This window comes from Corvus moneduloides, chromosome 5 (assembly GCF_009650955.1).
Source record: "Corvus moneduloides isolate bCorMon1 chromosome 5, bCorMon1.pri, whole genome shotgun sequence".
Classification (NCBI taxonomy): Eukaryota; Metazoa; Chordata; class Aves; order Passeriformes; family Corvidae; genus Corvus; species Corvus moneduloides.
The window spans coordinates 46407656-46421919 of NC_045480.1; the positions used below are offsets into that span (position 1 = coordinate 46407656).

The 14264-nt window shown below is 44.7% G+C and overlaps 1 protein-coding gene across 10 annotated transcripts in view; it reads left to right on the forward strand.

The window, feature by feature from the left end:
* Positions 1 to 14264, forward strand: part of EPHA5 (EPH receptor A5) — a 202175-nt gene that overhangs the window by 161352 nt on the left and 26559 nt on the right. For 6 of the 10 annotated variants that reach the window (XM_032108934.1, XM_032108935.1, XM_032108930.1 and 3 more), the window contains exons 9-11: positions 5492 to 5557; positions 12130 to 12197; positions 13549 to 13674. In XM_032108934.1, the coding sequence (XP_031964825.1) occupies positions 5492 to 5557; positions 12130 to 12197; positions 13549 to 13674 (260 nt within the window). The remainder of the gene's footprint in view (positions 1 to 5491; positions 5558 to 12129; positions 12198 to 13548; positions 13675 to 14264) is intronic. The other 4 variants (XM_032108940.1, XM_032108933.1, XM_032108938.1 and 1 more) reach the window with 1 other exon arrangement.

Consider the following 14264-nt stretch of genomic DNA (forward strand, 5'->3'; position numbering starts at 1 on the left):
AGCCATCTTTTCAGCAGTCCAGGGAGGAGACCAACTGCTCCAGAGCAGTACTCTCCTTTTGTCCTTCAACCCAGCCCTGTTTGCAAACAGACAAGGTCTTAGGGGTGAGTGTTAAGAGACGGCTGGTCCCTCCAGTCCCCCAAGCTTTCAAACTTCATAGCACTAAACAAAAGCATGAGCTTTTACAGAACAAAGTGGGGAAGATATTAGGTCAATGCTGTGCATGTTTGCAAAAGCTGTTCAAAACAGCTAAGTCAACTGTGCATCTGCATTTACAGCCAACTACCCATTATGGATGACCTTTCCATCTCAAGTGATCTTCCAAAGAACCAGAGGGAGCTTTTCATAGAACTTAGGAAAAAAAAAATTTGAAGCAACAAAAAACTGCCCTTCGCCCTGTGTCTTGCTTTTATGGAAAGTCTCCTTCTGGCAAGGAACTAGCCTTTGAAAGACAGAGCAAAGACAAATCTTGCCACCTGCGTATTGGCAATTAAAGGCTCTTACACCAGCGTATCCATCTTTGACCTTAGCTGATTTAGACTTTTAAATATCCGTGCCTGTGGTGGCAGAGGTCTACTTTCTGGACACAAATATGTGCATCTTGTTAAAAAGTGACTTTCAGGGAATAGAGAGGGTGAAAGATTGTGGTGTGTGTCCTGAGACAGTGTTTACAACCTTCTGTGATGTGGAAGGTCAAAGTGGATGAATTTTTCCACAACCTCCCCCCATCCTATTTTCCAAGTTGTGTCAGGGCTTTTTCAATATTTCCGTAGGACATGGGAGACAGTCTATAGGTAAAGGTTCTCATAGAGAATTTTTCCAGCATGAGTCACAATTTTTGTTAGTCGGGACTTTTTAAAGGATTTTTATCTCTACATTCTTGCCTGCTCTTCCTTCTTCCTGCAGGACATTGTCTCCTGTGATTTATAGCCACTTTATTATGCTGCCTACTGCCAAATATTCCCTACGATTCACCTGACAAGAGGAAGGATTTTGTTGAGGAAGCTCTTGCTCTGCCAAGTCAAAATTCCCATCCACCGAGCGCAGGCAGGGTTTGGTCCTGCTTGTGTTGGGGTCAAGGTTTTTACTACTTCCATCCTATTAACAGCCCTTTGCTGGTACATTTTCCCAGAGAGGAGCAGCACTGGTGTACAGTACCCCTCCCCGAAGGCAAAGTGCTCTAGTGCACCCTTCTGCACAGGGTCGTACCCTCCTAGAGCCGCTGTGGAGGTCTGCTGCCAGTAGCACCAATCTCTAACATCCTGTCAAGATCAGCTTGTCAAATTTGGCTGCTCCATCACCTCATTCCTCTTCTGCTCTAAACACTTTTTGGCTTAGTGCAAACTCGCCAGGCTCCGCAAGCCAGTCTTCGCTCTGCAGTTTCGAGGCGGGTTTAGGGACCCAGGCTAATCTGCCCTCAGATGGCTTTGGCCCAGACAGAAGGTGAGAGTTGACCAAATCTGTAATTAAGCTCCAAGTTATTTCTGAGTTCCTCTGGCAGTGGCCAAGGGAATGGGCTGGGAAGACTGTCATGAACAGATAAGCAACCGGCATTAGCTCTGTCAGAGCAGGGAAAATTGGGGGACAGTGCAGCAGTAAGTGAGAAAACCTCCTCGCCTTCTTGCAAGTGGTTTGTTTGATGGCATTGTGCAAGTCCTGTTTCCACTTGGAGAAGGGAATTGGGCTGCCCTTCCAGCTGGAATTTGTAGCAGCTTGAGGCTCCTGCTGAGCAACCCATGTCTATGTAGTCTTTGAAAGTGGGGTTTTACTGTGTCTTCTCTTGGCTGTGGAGCGGGTAGAGAATGAAGAAGGAAGTCAGATTCTTGTCCTTCTGCACTTCTGAATATGTGGATGTTTCACCTTGCTTTGAAATCAGAAGTGTGACCTCTCCTGGGGTTTCGCCATGTAGCGGCACTCGGCCTCTTACCTAGAAAGGAGGTTATCTCTACTTTGTTACATCTTAGACGTAGAAAAGTGTAATGCCAGGGGTCTTTCCAAGTGCAGCTCCTTTCCCTGAAGACATTTCTTTCCTTCTCCGTAGTGACTGCATTGGAATCATCTGCTTGGCCTTCTGCATTCTCAGTTTTTCTCAAACAGTGCAGAGATGCACTTTAACGTGGGAACGAGGATAGCTCAGCAGGAAGAGCAGGGGACTCCTTAAACATTCGTGTATTTTGGGACAAAGTGGGAATATATTCCTAGCAGCTCACAGTGTGTAATGCTGCTTCTCTGATGTTTAGAGCAAGCACGTTGACTCAGGAGTTTCTAGGTGTAGCGCTGGACTCCTGACCTGGAGATGCAGGAAGCAATCATTACCATCACTCAAGGCTGCATGAAGGATTAGAAAAATCTACCCAGGCACCCTCAAGTATTTCAGTCTCTAATTGCAAGCCTCTGAAGAACATCCCATTAGAACAGCTTATTAAAAGCAACAAACGAGACTTTCATTTATCATGATTCCAAGACTTCAACTTACAACTCTTAAAAGCCACATCTATATATGGCAGAGCCTCTCTGAATTCTATCTAGCCATTAAAATGTAGTTTAATTCCAAATGCTCTCTGGGTCATCTGCAGACTTGTGGTAAATTAATTACATTAATTGCAGGAACAGTTGCTGGGGCCCATGATATATATACATTTCATTAACCAAGCCCAGGGTTTGAAACAGTGCCAAGGGTGTTGATAAGTCCTCCTCACACAGGTTTATTAAAGTTTGCTCTCTGGACAGTTGGGTTTGCAAACCACGTAAGTGTTGTGGGGGTCACCTTAGAGCTGGAGGAGTGTTGTGTCTGTGTGCCTGAGATAACTGAAAGCAGCAGAGTTGGGCTGGCCAAGGAGCAGGGCAGTGCCAGCAGGCCACAGAGGTCCTGGAGGTGTCACTGCAGCTCCAGGCTCCTCTACATTTTCTCTGCCCATCTGCAGCCCTTTCCTTGAAGCCAGGGCTAGAAGCAGGTGTCACACCTTGTTTCAAGCCAGCTTGGGTTTTGGAGATGGTGTCGCCTCAGCGCCTGTTCTTTCCCAGCAAAGGGGATCTAACGCTGCAGGTGTTTTCTCAATAACTTTCACTGTTACCTAGACATGTCATCTGTTACCCTGCAGCAGATCTGAGGGGCTTCTGGCCAGGAGCAGCCCCGACAAGCTCTCCTCATAGTCTGCTGGTTGGTTCAGTGAGGCTGGAGGAGACTTTGCAGATAAAATTGATCTATACAGTGCTTGGTTCTACTCTGCTCTCCAATATAGATCAGCTTGCTGGCTAAAGATCTTAAAACCCTGGAGAGGTCCAGGTGTATTTCATTAAACAGCACTTTAATCTTGTTCACAGCATTTGATCTTGTCTGGAAGGCTTTTGCTTTCAGCTTCTCAGTTTCTAGACTAAGAAAGCCCTGCAGGAAATGAGGAGATGGGACCTGGGCCCCTCCTAGAAGCCATCAGCACCCAAATCCGATGGCCACAAGATGCATGATGGCTTTGCTTGAGTTTAACATTGGTTTGATTTGCCACAGGATTTTTGTATTTTGAAGTTTATCTGCCAGATCAAGCCATTTTGTTAACACAAGCAGTAATAAATCTTCCTTTGTCCTGACTGTTCAGACCAATTAGTAAGTTCACTTACCTGTCTGAGTGCTCGTTGGACTGGAAAGTGGATTTTATTGTCTGCTGATCCAGTGTAGCTTGTTTCTAAGCACTTTAGATTTCCCATAATGCTAAACCTCAGAGTATTTTGACCATAGGTGCACAGCCGATGGGTTTGCAGGAGCAAGGCTGCATTGAGGTACCTTTCTCTTGCACTTGAACATTTTTTTTATTCTGTATAGAGTGAGATCTGAAGTGCTCTGGATTCAGTGCAGGGAACTGATTTTGTCTCAGAGCAGCCCTGTTGCTGATGAGGCCTCGAAGAGTTTTCTTTGTTTAAGGAAACAGTGAGCTCTTCTCATTTTAAGGAAGTGTTTGCTTTTCAGGTTAATTGAACAGTTGTTTGGGAAACTTTGACTTTGCATGCTGAGTGGTGTGGAGGTGTGGGAAGGTCTGGTGTCAGCAACCATTAGAAAATGCCTGGAGGAAAAGGGCCTCCTAGCAGAAACATAAGCTAAAGGGTCACAGCCAAATTGATCTTCTGGAGATGGCACCAGTTCCCTGCACTCAAATCCGGCATGGTTAAAAGAAGAAAATGGTAAAATTGACTCAAGATATGTAGGATTCCCTTTGTGTGCCTTTGGGTTTTGGATCTCTGGTGTTAACTTGATGTTAACTTGGATCTACGGAGTGGTTTAGTGAAGGCTGATCTGCTTCCATATTAGGATGACTGAACAAGCTGGGGCATTATGAAAATAGAAAATATTGTCAATTATAGTAAGAGATATTGGCATTGCTGTTTAGAAAATGTTAGCAAGTTGTTTTGCTGATGCAAAAGGAGCTTAGAAGACATTCTTCACCAGTTTTAATTTAAGTAAGCACATAATCCAGTGTATAATTTTGTAAATCATTGCATGCCTGAAGTTATTTTGCAACATAATTTAAGGCAATGCAGTTTCAGAATGTTAATTTTATTTAAATAAACTATTTTAATGTATTTAGGCATTGTAATTCATACTGTGTAAAAATCTGACGTGCACAGAATTTTTTTCAAGAATGATATGTTGTGATGACTGAGGAGAAATGACGAGTGGGATCTTCAGCTGACTTTAACTGGAGTATACCAGCACCACTGGGCTCTTGCTTGTGCTAAAGTCTTGCCTGTTGTTTCTTCTGCACTATGTTCTTTTCCAGGATGAACTATCTTAATGGATTTGGTAACAGAAAAGTTGTCTGTGCAAGTTCTTTGACAAGAATAAAGGGCAATTACTGAGGTGCAGCCAGCACTGGGTTGAGAACTGATGCCAGGCAAACCCGTAGTCTGATTAAAGTAGTGGCTGAGCAGCCTTCAAAGGCAAGCTGTGGGTGCATGGAGTGACTCTCAGCTCACCCTATTTTGAGTTTATTTAGGCTGAATGCTCTCAGACAACTCACAAGGTCCTGCTTCCACAGATACCTAACGTGTGCTGATACAAGAAGATGCAGAAAGGGCTCTGTGAGTACATACATAAGGGTCTGCAAAGGCAGGGCTCGTATTCATCCAGTGCTTTTCCTTTTTTAAAGGCAATTGTAATTGTACCACATTCATGCTTCTGGAAAAAAGTCACTTTGCCTGCTTCAAGGCAGGTGCTTAAGTTTAAGCACATGGGTGGCCCCATTAATCCTGACGGTGGTACTCAAGTACAGGAAGCACGTGGTTAATTGCTTTACAGGACCAGGACCTAGACACTCTCCCCAAGGCATTTTTCACCAACAATAGCATACTCCATGAAATTTTTGCAGCCCAGGGTGTTCCGGTCCATATAATAATTGTAATAAGAAGGAAGAAATACATATAAAAATGTTGCAAATGTATTTGCACCTTGCCAGGGCGGTGGGATTATTCCTTATCCTGGGCCTTTTTGTTTGCTTTTCAGTTGCTGCGATCATGGCTGTGGGTGGGCTTCTTCTCTGCGTGCTGTTGCCTATCCGAGCCTAACATGGTCAGTGTTCCCACCCGTGCTGGCTCCTACTTCGTGTCCTCCGTCCGTGTTCTCTGTGCACAGTCTGCCTCTCCCTTCCTTTCTTGTATGGGCCTGGAAATCACTTTCTCATCTGATCTCTGTACCCAGCTTGTCTATCTCAACAACTGGAAATAGCGTGACCTGAAGCAGAGTGTATCTTCAGCAAGAGCAGGGAGCTCAGGGGGAAAAACCTGCTGTGTTATGCCATGATCAATCCAGGTGTCTAATAAAACATCACGTGTGCCAGACACCCATCAAGTTCTGCTTCTGGTCATCCAGATGGGCTGGGGGGGAGGTGATGTGCCCCCAGAGAGGAGGCAGGGGGAAGGCGGGAGTGGAAAGGTGTTTAGTGGCATGTGACATGCATGTCAGTGGAATGCACTGTATGTCATCGACATACATGTCAGTGTGTGACATACACAGCAATGACATGGTGCTGCTTGCCCACGATATGCTCCAGCAGCATTGGACATATCTCTGCGGGTGTCCTGAGGTGCGTGTCCATGCTGCATGCTGTCCTTTTCTGCCACCATCTGGGCTGCCTCACCTCTTTCTGCTCTCTCGTACTCTCCCCTCTTTTGCAACTAGCCAAAAGAGGGGTGATTTTAATTTCTGTTTGTTTGACTGGATACAAGTTGAGTTGCTTCTCAAAGAAGAATCGACTGTAATATTCATGTGGGCAGAGATCTTCCTAAGCCTTGTAAGAAACGCATGTAATCACCATCCCCATCAGATAGCTGCTTGAGACCACAGAACTTCTGAGACATCCCACATGCACTGTTAAGCTGGGAAGGTTTTTCAGCATAGCTGGTGAAAGGTGTGGAACTCTTTTGCTGTGTTTTCTGGGGGATGCTGAGGCTTTGCATGGTGGTAGCTGAGTCATGGTGCAGTCCCTTGCTGTGGGGTACAGCAGTCACTAAGGTCAACCATTTTGGGGTCCTCTGGTGCTGTATTTTTATTTTGATAAAGGCGTGAACCAAGGAGGAGTTTGGACTTTGGATTTGGTTTTTATTCCTGATGGAGCATTTTTGACTTGGTTTTTGTGACTTCTCAGTGCTTAAGAGCAGAGTTAGCAAGCAAGGATGCTCAGCTCAAAGTGTGTGTGCCCGTAAAAAGTTGTTCTGGTATGTGGGCCACTGTTTTGGCAGTGATTGCTCTGAAAGAAAACCTCACAGTACTTCTATTGTCTGCTGTGGCACCAGTGCACGAGCAGTCCCTCACTGCAAGTCATGCTTCAAATGTCCTCAGCAAGGCCCCCAAACAGAGCGTGACAGCAATGGAAAATACTTCTCAGAGAAGACCAGCATTAGACTGGATGGCTATGAAGACAAGAGACTCACAAGGAAGACTTGGCTGACCTGGAAAACACCCTCTGCGGGTTTCCTCCTAAGCTGCAGGGAGACTAATGTGGCAGCAAGCTGGGAGGGGGGAAATGGGAAGAGTTACTTCAAGGCACGGATGCCATTGGCCGTGCTGTCGGAAGGCACGACGACCTCTTTGGAGAGATTTATGGAAATCACTTCAGAGGGAGCTTCCTGCAAGAGGGGAAAACGGTATCTTGTTGAAGTTATTTTTAATTGTTCTGGTGGTGTTTTAGGAAAGCAGGGAGTCATTCAGCGCAAAGGCAGGGAAAGACTAAAGGCTAAAAATACCACTGCTGGATTTGTGAAGCTTCCTCTGTAAGGGATCCAAATTAATCAGCGGTCAAAGACAGGATCACACAGTGTAGAGGGGGACAGCAGTGCTGGGAAAGCAGCTGAGAAGACTGTGAGCCTGCAGCCCTTTGGGAGGGAATCTGCCCAGTTCCTCTCAGGCCAGCCATCTACTGTATCTGTGGACTGAGCTGAAGGTCTTTGCTTGTTGTCACCAGACCTTTTACTGCTCTTTTGATCTTCTGCAGGAGGAAAGTGAACAGAAAAACAGAAAGCAACTTCCAGTGTAGAAGCTGTTCTGTTTACACCAGTCCCTTGAGTACTACCTGCTTTTTTATACTGAATTTATTCTAGGATTGAAGGCGGCAAAGGCAAATGCTGAACACAGACTTACACCACTAGTGGTAGGCTTTTGCTTCTGGCTCTCAGTATTGGTGTTGTTTATCAAGGATAAAGCTATTTACTGAACAAGTTATTGTCTCCCCACACGAGCTGAGGCAGCAGGATCTTGGCCAGATGGATAGATCCATGTTTGTTTGTTCCTCTGCATGGAACACGATCCTGCCCTGCAACACATATGCAGCTTTATTACTTTAACATCTTGGAACAAATAGTCTGAAATAAGCACTAACCCCTTGCAAACAACAACCTTGCAGTCCTTGCAAACCTCCTGTAAAGTGACAGCTTGAGATGGGTTGGAAGCATTCCTCTAAGTTGATTTATTGTAAAAGACATGCTTCTGAGAGAAGGTCTCACCCCTGAAAAAAAAGTGGTGGTTTGTCTCTGTTTCAGAGAAGTGTATATGCTTCATTTATCTCATATTTAAGAGATTAAACACACGTATAAATCTCTGCAAGACGGGGATGGGAGATTGCATGCTGCTTCAGGGCACAACCTGCTCGATGGTACTGACTGCACCTGGGAAGGTGAAGTCCCTTTCCTCATCAGGGATGTCTCAATGCTGTCCCCACCTGCATTTCCAGTCATGCCTTGACTGTGTGCTGAAATGCTTTGGCCTATGCCTGTAAAAAAAGTGGTGGAAAGATTTTTTGCACATCACCACCTAGGGCTTGACATCCAAGGTCCAGGTTCACAGTCCCCTGGCCGTGTCTCACCTTGTGACCAGAATGGTGGCCCTAGCTAGGGAGATGGAAACTCCTTCCCTTGGGCATTCTATGGTTTTCAGGGGAATGCCTCGAGTGGCCAAAGGGCCGCACACAACCCAGCACAGGGCAGAAACAAAATAATCTCCATCAGTCCAGGGAGAGCATGCATCTTCCTGCCTCACTTCTTGAAGGCTTTTTCCCCGTGAATTGGCTTCTGTCATGCAAGGTAGTGGGCATTGGTTTCCCAGCTGGGTTCTTCATCTTTCTACCTGTCCGTTTTATATTTTATAAACCTATATAGGGATCATTTTACAACTTCACTTTTATAATCTGCTCCATAAATATTTTATGAGCTGCCTGCCAATCTGCAAGTAGTTTTTAAATAAGACATGATGCCTTAAGAATATTTAAAGTCTCACTTTTCTTTTTACCTCTGATACTTTTATTGAAAAACGTAGAGCTGTGCAAGAAAGACATCTGCTTTCTACATAGAGAAACTGGGACAAATCCACAACAGGAGTAAATTAATTGAGATTCAGGTGTGCTGCTGAATTACGTTAACTCCTTGGCTGAGTGTCTCCAGCTTGGTGGGAGATGAAGCAAGTGTCAGGATCTTTATGCTTTTGCTGTGCGTGATATAGAAAAGATATTGGAAATCTATGGTTTGTACAGTGATAATAAACTAGAGAATGAGTCTTCCATCAGAGCTTTTGACTCACAGCTTTGCCAATAAATATTAAGAGCAAATGCACATGCAGAAATGGATTATTTCACAAACAATTGAGAGCTTTTTTTTTTTCCCAAAAAATATATTGCAAAGCCACAATATTTAGATACTTTGATCTGCCAGTAAGATTAACGAAGTGACTCAGGACTGTTAACCTGAAATTGCAGATTTTTATGGGATTTAGTTGGGAAAGAAAGGAGAAAAAAATGCCTGTGTGTGTTACTTAAAGCTTCTGAAGGTCGAGAATGGAAGAAGCGCGGTTTAGCCCCAGTCAGCGTGGACTCTGGCCAGTTAGAGAAAGTGTGCAAAGGGCACAAGTGATGGCAGGTCTTGCAGCAAGCTTTATTAGTGACACCCAACTGTTGCTTGACAGTGACAGTCACTAGCCACTAGCTGCCATTTCACTTTGATGTGTCTTGTCAAGGCTTGTTTTAACGATGCTTCGGGCATCCCAGAGCCTGATGTCGGATGCTAATGTGATGTGCTGCTGTATGTGTTACCCAGCTCGAGAGAAGGGGGCAGCTGCAGCCAGCTGGTTTGCACTGGCCCTTGGAGTGTGCCTGTGGGCAGTAAAACACAGACCATTGTGCATCAAGGTGTGCTTGGATCACTGTAGGCAGGGAACAGCGTGTTTCTGTCTCCTCCGTATTTATGGTCCAGGAATCAGGAGATGCAGGTCATAGAAAGGATGATGTTAAAAAAGCATTTTCACAGGCAAAGTGCTCCAAACCTGAAGAAGAGAGAAGGGCATTTGCTCCAAAAGGAAAACAGAAGAAATATCGGATACGTGCATTTGGTAGAAGGATGAATTGACACATTTGTGTATTTTTAAAAGGAAAATTGTGTCATATGCCTCCATCTGGAAAAATTAGTTCTGCAGAAAACTGATGTAACTTTGGCAACTTGCAGCAGAAAAAATTGGGGTTGCCAGAAGTGGGACTCGATACTGAGATTCATCTCTGCAGTTTACTTAATTAAAGGGGAGGTCATATGATGAAGAAGAAGATTCCATTCTCACTGAGGGTTTGTGAACACCAGAATGTGCTTTGAAATGAGCCTTACTCACACGGTCTCCATGTACACCTAGTGCTTAGGTTTTGAGTTGATTATGCAGGACGCTATCTCAGGAAATGGCACTGCTGCTTTAAGAGCAAGGCAATGAGCACCGACATGCAGATAACTGAGCCACATCTCTGGGCACCTCGGTGCTGTTCTTGTGGGGTTTGCATTCAAAGTGTCATGGTCTCAGCTTGATTGCTGCTGCTGAAATCGTGCCCTGCATGGATAACCTGGCTGTTTATCAAGTGCAACCTGTTTATCTCCCTGCCTGTGTCCCCTGACTGCCTGCCAGCCTTCCCTTGTCTTCTTGGTCAGTTTCCCTGCGCTTGCACAACCTTTGCAATCTCTGTTTTTCCTTCCTCTCCCTGTGGCACAGGTCTCCCTTTGTCCCCAAGGTAAGCTTCCTCTTCCCTGGAATAGCCCCAGAAGCTCATGTGGCTTTTCCCCTCCTCAGCTGTCCGGCATCCAGCTCTGCTGGGTCCAGCTCAATGGTGGGATCTCATTGTGTCCGGGCTTTTGTTTATAACCCCGATCATTTCACAAACCCAGTGCCAGAATCCTATAGCCAAAAGGCTGCTTGGCCCCTTCGTCCGGGTAGACAGCAGTTCCCTGTAATAGGACTTCATGCTGAGGGCATGTTTCATGCAGATGCCTGTTACTGCCTCCTCCTAATTGCAGTTTTGTTCCTGCTAATCATATGCTCCTCCTCGCTGTGAGTGATGCTGGAGTGCTCACATGCCCCTAGCTCAAAAATCACGGAAGCAATGGAAGAGAGGTTTCTCAGCTTTAAGTGGCTTTGTAGTAGCCTGAGGCTTTCCATGAGGTGTGCCAGCTAGTGATTCCAGTGCATGCTGGCTGGCTTGTGGGTGTCTGTTCCAGGTTTTTCATTCTTCCAAGCAGTGTCCTTCAGTCTCATGTTCATGCGGTTTGCTGGAAGGATGATCCGGTTCCTGTATCCAGTTATGTTATCAGGAAAGACGAGCATATACATGTGCATCCTACATACCTCATCCCATTTTTTTAAATGTATGTGTGTGTATAGGAATTCTTCCTGCCTATGCAGTTATCTTGGGGCTTCCTGGTTGTCGATGTGAAGCAGATCTCAGAAAAGCCACCAAAGCGGACGGTTAATGCTAATGCAAAACTATCACCTAGAAAACCAATGGGAAGAATGAAGCTGAGTCAGGGAAGGGCAACCAAAAATTAATAGGAGGATGCCCTGGAGGAGATGTGACTTCCATATGACTGTGGTTGCAACTCCATGGTAGGATTCAGCACTGTCCTTGCACTGTCTGGTGCTAAGGTGTGAGCAGGACAGGTCAGGCAGCGTGCCTTCTTCTATCTTTATTCTGCTGGGCAGTGGGGATTCCATGAATGGCAGCTCCCTTGTGGAAAGACAGGAGATGTACACGAAATGCTGTGCAGAGCCAGTGATATGTAGGAGACCCCTGAAGACAGTGAGGCAACAGGTTTGGTTTGGTTTTGTTTTAAGCCATTATTTTGCATGTGTATAAGGTGTTAATGTTTACACAAGGCCATTTTCTAAAATAGCATAATTTGAAGTTCTGTGCAAATGCACAGTGCATGAAGGGGAGTATACAAGACGTACAACACAGTGCCTGCAAAAGCTCTGCAATCCAGGAGATTTTGTTTCTGCAATTCTGATGTTTCATCCCATTCCTCTTCCATTGTCCTTCCTGTTCCTGCTTTCTTTTCTTCTGCGTAGTAGCTGCATTAGATGTCAGGTAGAGTGGAGATGTTCAGAAGCATCTGTGGGATTTGGAAACACAAGTCCAATTGAAAATCCACGGGCCTTGAGCCCTGAATCCTGTTAGGGAAATTGCTAGTTTGATGAGCTAAAACTGGGACAGCAGCAACAGAGCCACTAGAGAGGTTGGATTTGTCACTGCTCTGGGTTTTTGTGCATTGTGTGATTTGAAGTAAAGAATGGAGTTCTGCCATACCAGAGACAAAAATACTCTTCTGTTGTGTTTTTTTTTTTCCCAGGCGATGTGGCTATAGCAAGGCTAAACAAGATCCAGAAGAAGAAAAGATGCATTTTCATAATGGCCACAGTGAGTAAAGAGCAAATGTACATGTGCGGGTTTGGCTTTCTGTGGTAGTGAGAAATTCAACTGAGAGGTGGTTTGCTGGAAAAAAAAAAAATCTGGTTTTGCTGGTAATTCACAAAAGAATTGTTTGTGCAGTAGGTCCCCACCCACCCCTGCTGCAAGCCCCACAGAGAACTGAACGTGTGCTGAGCTGTTCACACCTGCATGTTTGCAGCAAATATTTCTAGTGAGCCATTTTGGTTTGTTCCTCTGTCTTTGCTGTGTGAACAAAGATGTTACTAGTTTTTCCTGGTCAGCACATAGCAACTCAACATTTTTGGGGTCTGGACACATCAGTCCAAAATACCTGTTTGAAAGCCTTGCTTCACCCCAGCCGGTTGTGAGGACCCAGCCCACTGCTACTCTTTGGCTTGGATGCCTCTGCAGAGGTGTGAGGAATAACACCTATTTCATGCACCTAGGAAGCTTTCAGAAATGCCGTGTTAACGCCCTTGAATAGAAAACCCCTCTGCAGTGATACTAGAAAGTAAATCTCGTGGTTGTTATCAGTCCTTCTTTCATCAAGAGCTGTGGGATCTAGGGATGGGTAACAGTGAGGTGCCTTTTGGGGTGGAATAGGCAAACATATCGTGAGTGAAAGTCAAATTTCCATTAGTGCTATGTAATGAAGGCAGCAGGAAGCAAATCAATTAAGAGCCACAGTGTAATGTAGCTGTCTCATTAGACTGATGAGCAATTCTTCATGTGAGTAGCCTTAATGATTGTCAAAACAAACTTATAATATGGATAATGAAAATACTTTTTCCTCTCTCAAGTCCTGGAGAAAAAGCCTGCTATTGATTATATTTATACGGATACAACCCACAGGCTTTGTACTGCAAATATGCAGTTCTTTTAAATCTCAGTAACTCTGTCTGAAATAATGTGGGCGATTGATTAGCTGATGTGTGACTGGTAGGGCATAATTTATTTCAGCTCTCCATCAACCCCCATCCATCCAGCTTGCTTTGCAAGTTACTCCTGTGGCATTTTGCTTTTTATACTTTTCCTCCTGGTGTACCCTCCCCAGTTCCAGAAAGGGATCTTTTTCTACCAGACACCGGACCAACCCATTACAGAGCACCAAGAGGGATTTTTAGCTGCACATCATTCAGCTGAGCACTGCTGTGCTTCTCTAAATATGATGAAGTTGCACCTATGTCACGTGCAAACTAAATGTCATTTTTCAAGAATGATACGCATTTTCACCAAAGAAATAAATTTCCAGCAGAGCAGAGTGCAAGGGACAGGAGTGTGTAATGCCCATTTTCTGTGATGTCATGTGCCATTAAATGTGCTTAATTTGTGTTTGCAGTTAAGCTGCCTGGAGTAAGGACCTACGTTGACCCCCACACCTATGAGGACCCCAATCAAGCTGTCCACGAGTTTGCTAAGGAAATTGAGGCGTCATGCATAACCATTGAAAGAGTTATTGGAGCTGGTATGGACATGCATTCCATGACCCTTAGCAACATGAGGTGTTGGCTTTCTTAACATGAGAGATCTGTGAAGGGCCATGGAATATTTGAGCTGTTAGGTACCCTGGAAGTGAAGGTGAGCATGTTCCAGCTGAAGTTTGGGACAGACCTGTCATTGTCGGCAGTTTTGAAATTCAGGAGCTGAACTGAAAATGTCAGAAAATGGTCATCGTATTTGGATCCAGCTGAGCTATTTCAGTGGACGCTAAGGGAAAGAAGTCACTTAATTTTCACATTCTTTTTACCATTTTAACCTTTTTATCCCCCAACATTAAGGTCAGTCTTGAAGCAAAAATTAAGAATAAGAAGTCACCTGGGACATTAAAAAAGCACAAGCCAAAGTCCAAAGCTTTAAACTTCCTTGGTTTAAAGAAGAAACTCCCATTTTGTTTCCAGTAAAGCTGTTTGTTTAGACTTGCATCCAACCTTTGGAGTATTTTCTATTCTCTGAAATTGTGGGTTTGGACGTAATTTCATGTTCATCAGAAAAGAAGTCCATTTAGGTTACTTTTTGGAGAAGGTAGTAATAAAATTGTAAAGAGTTTATAGTCTA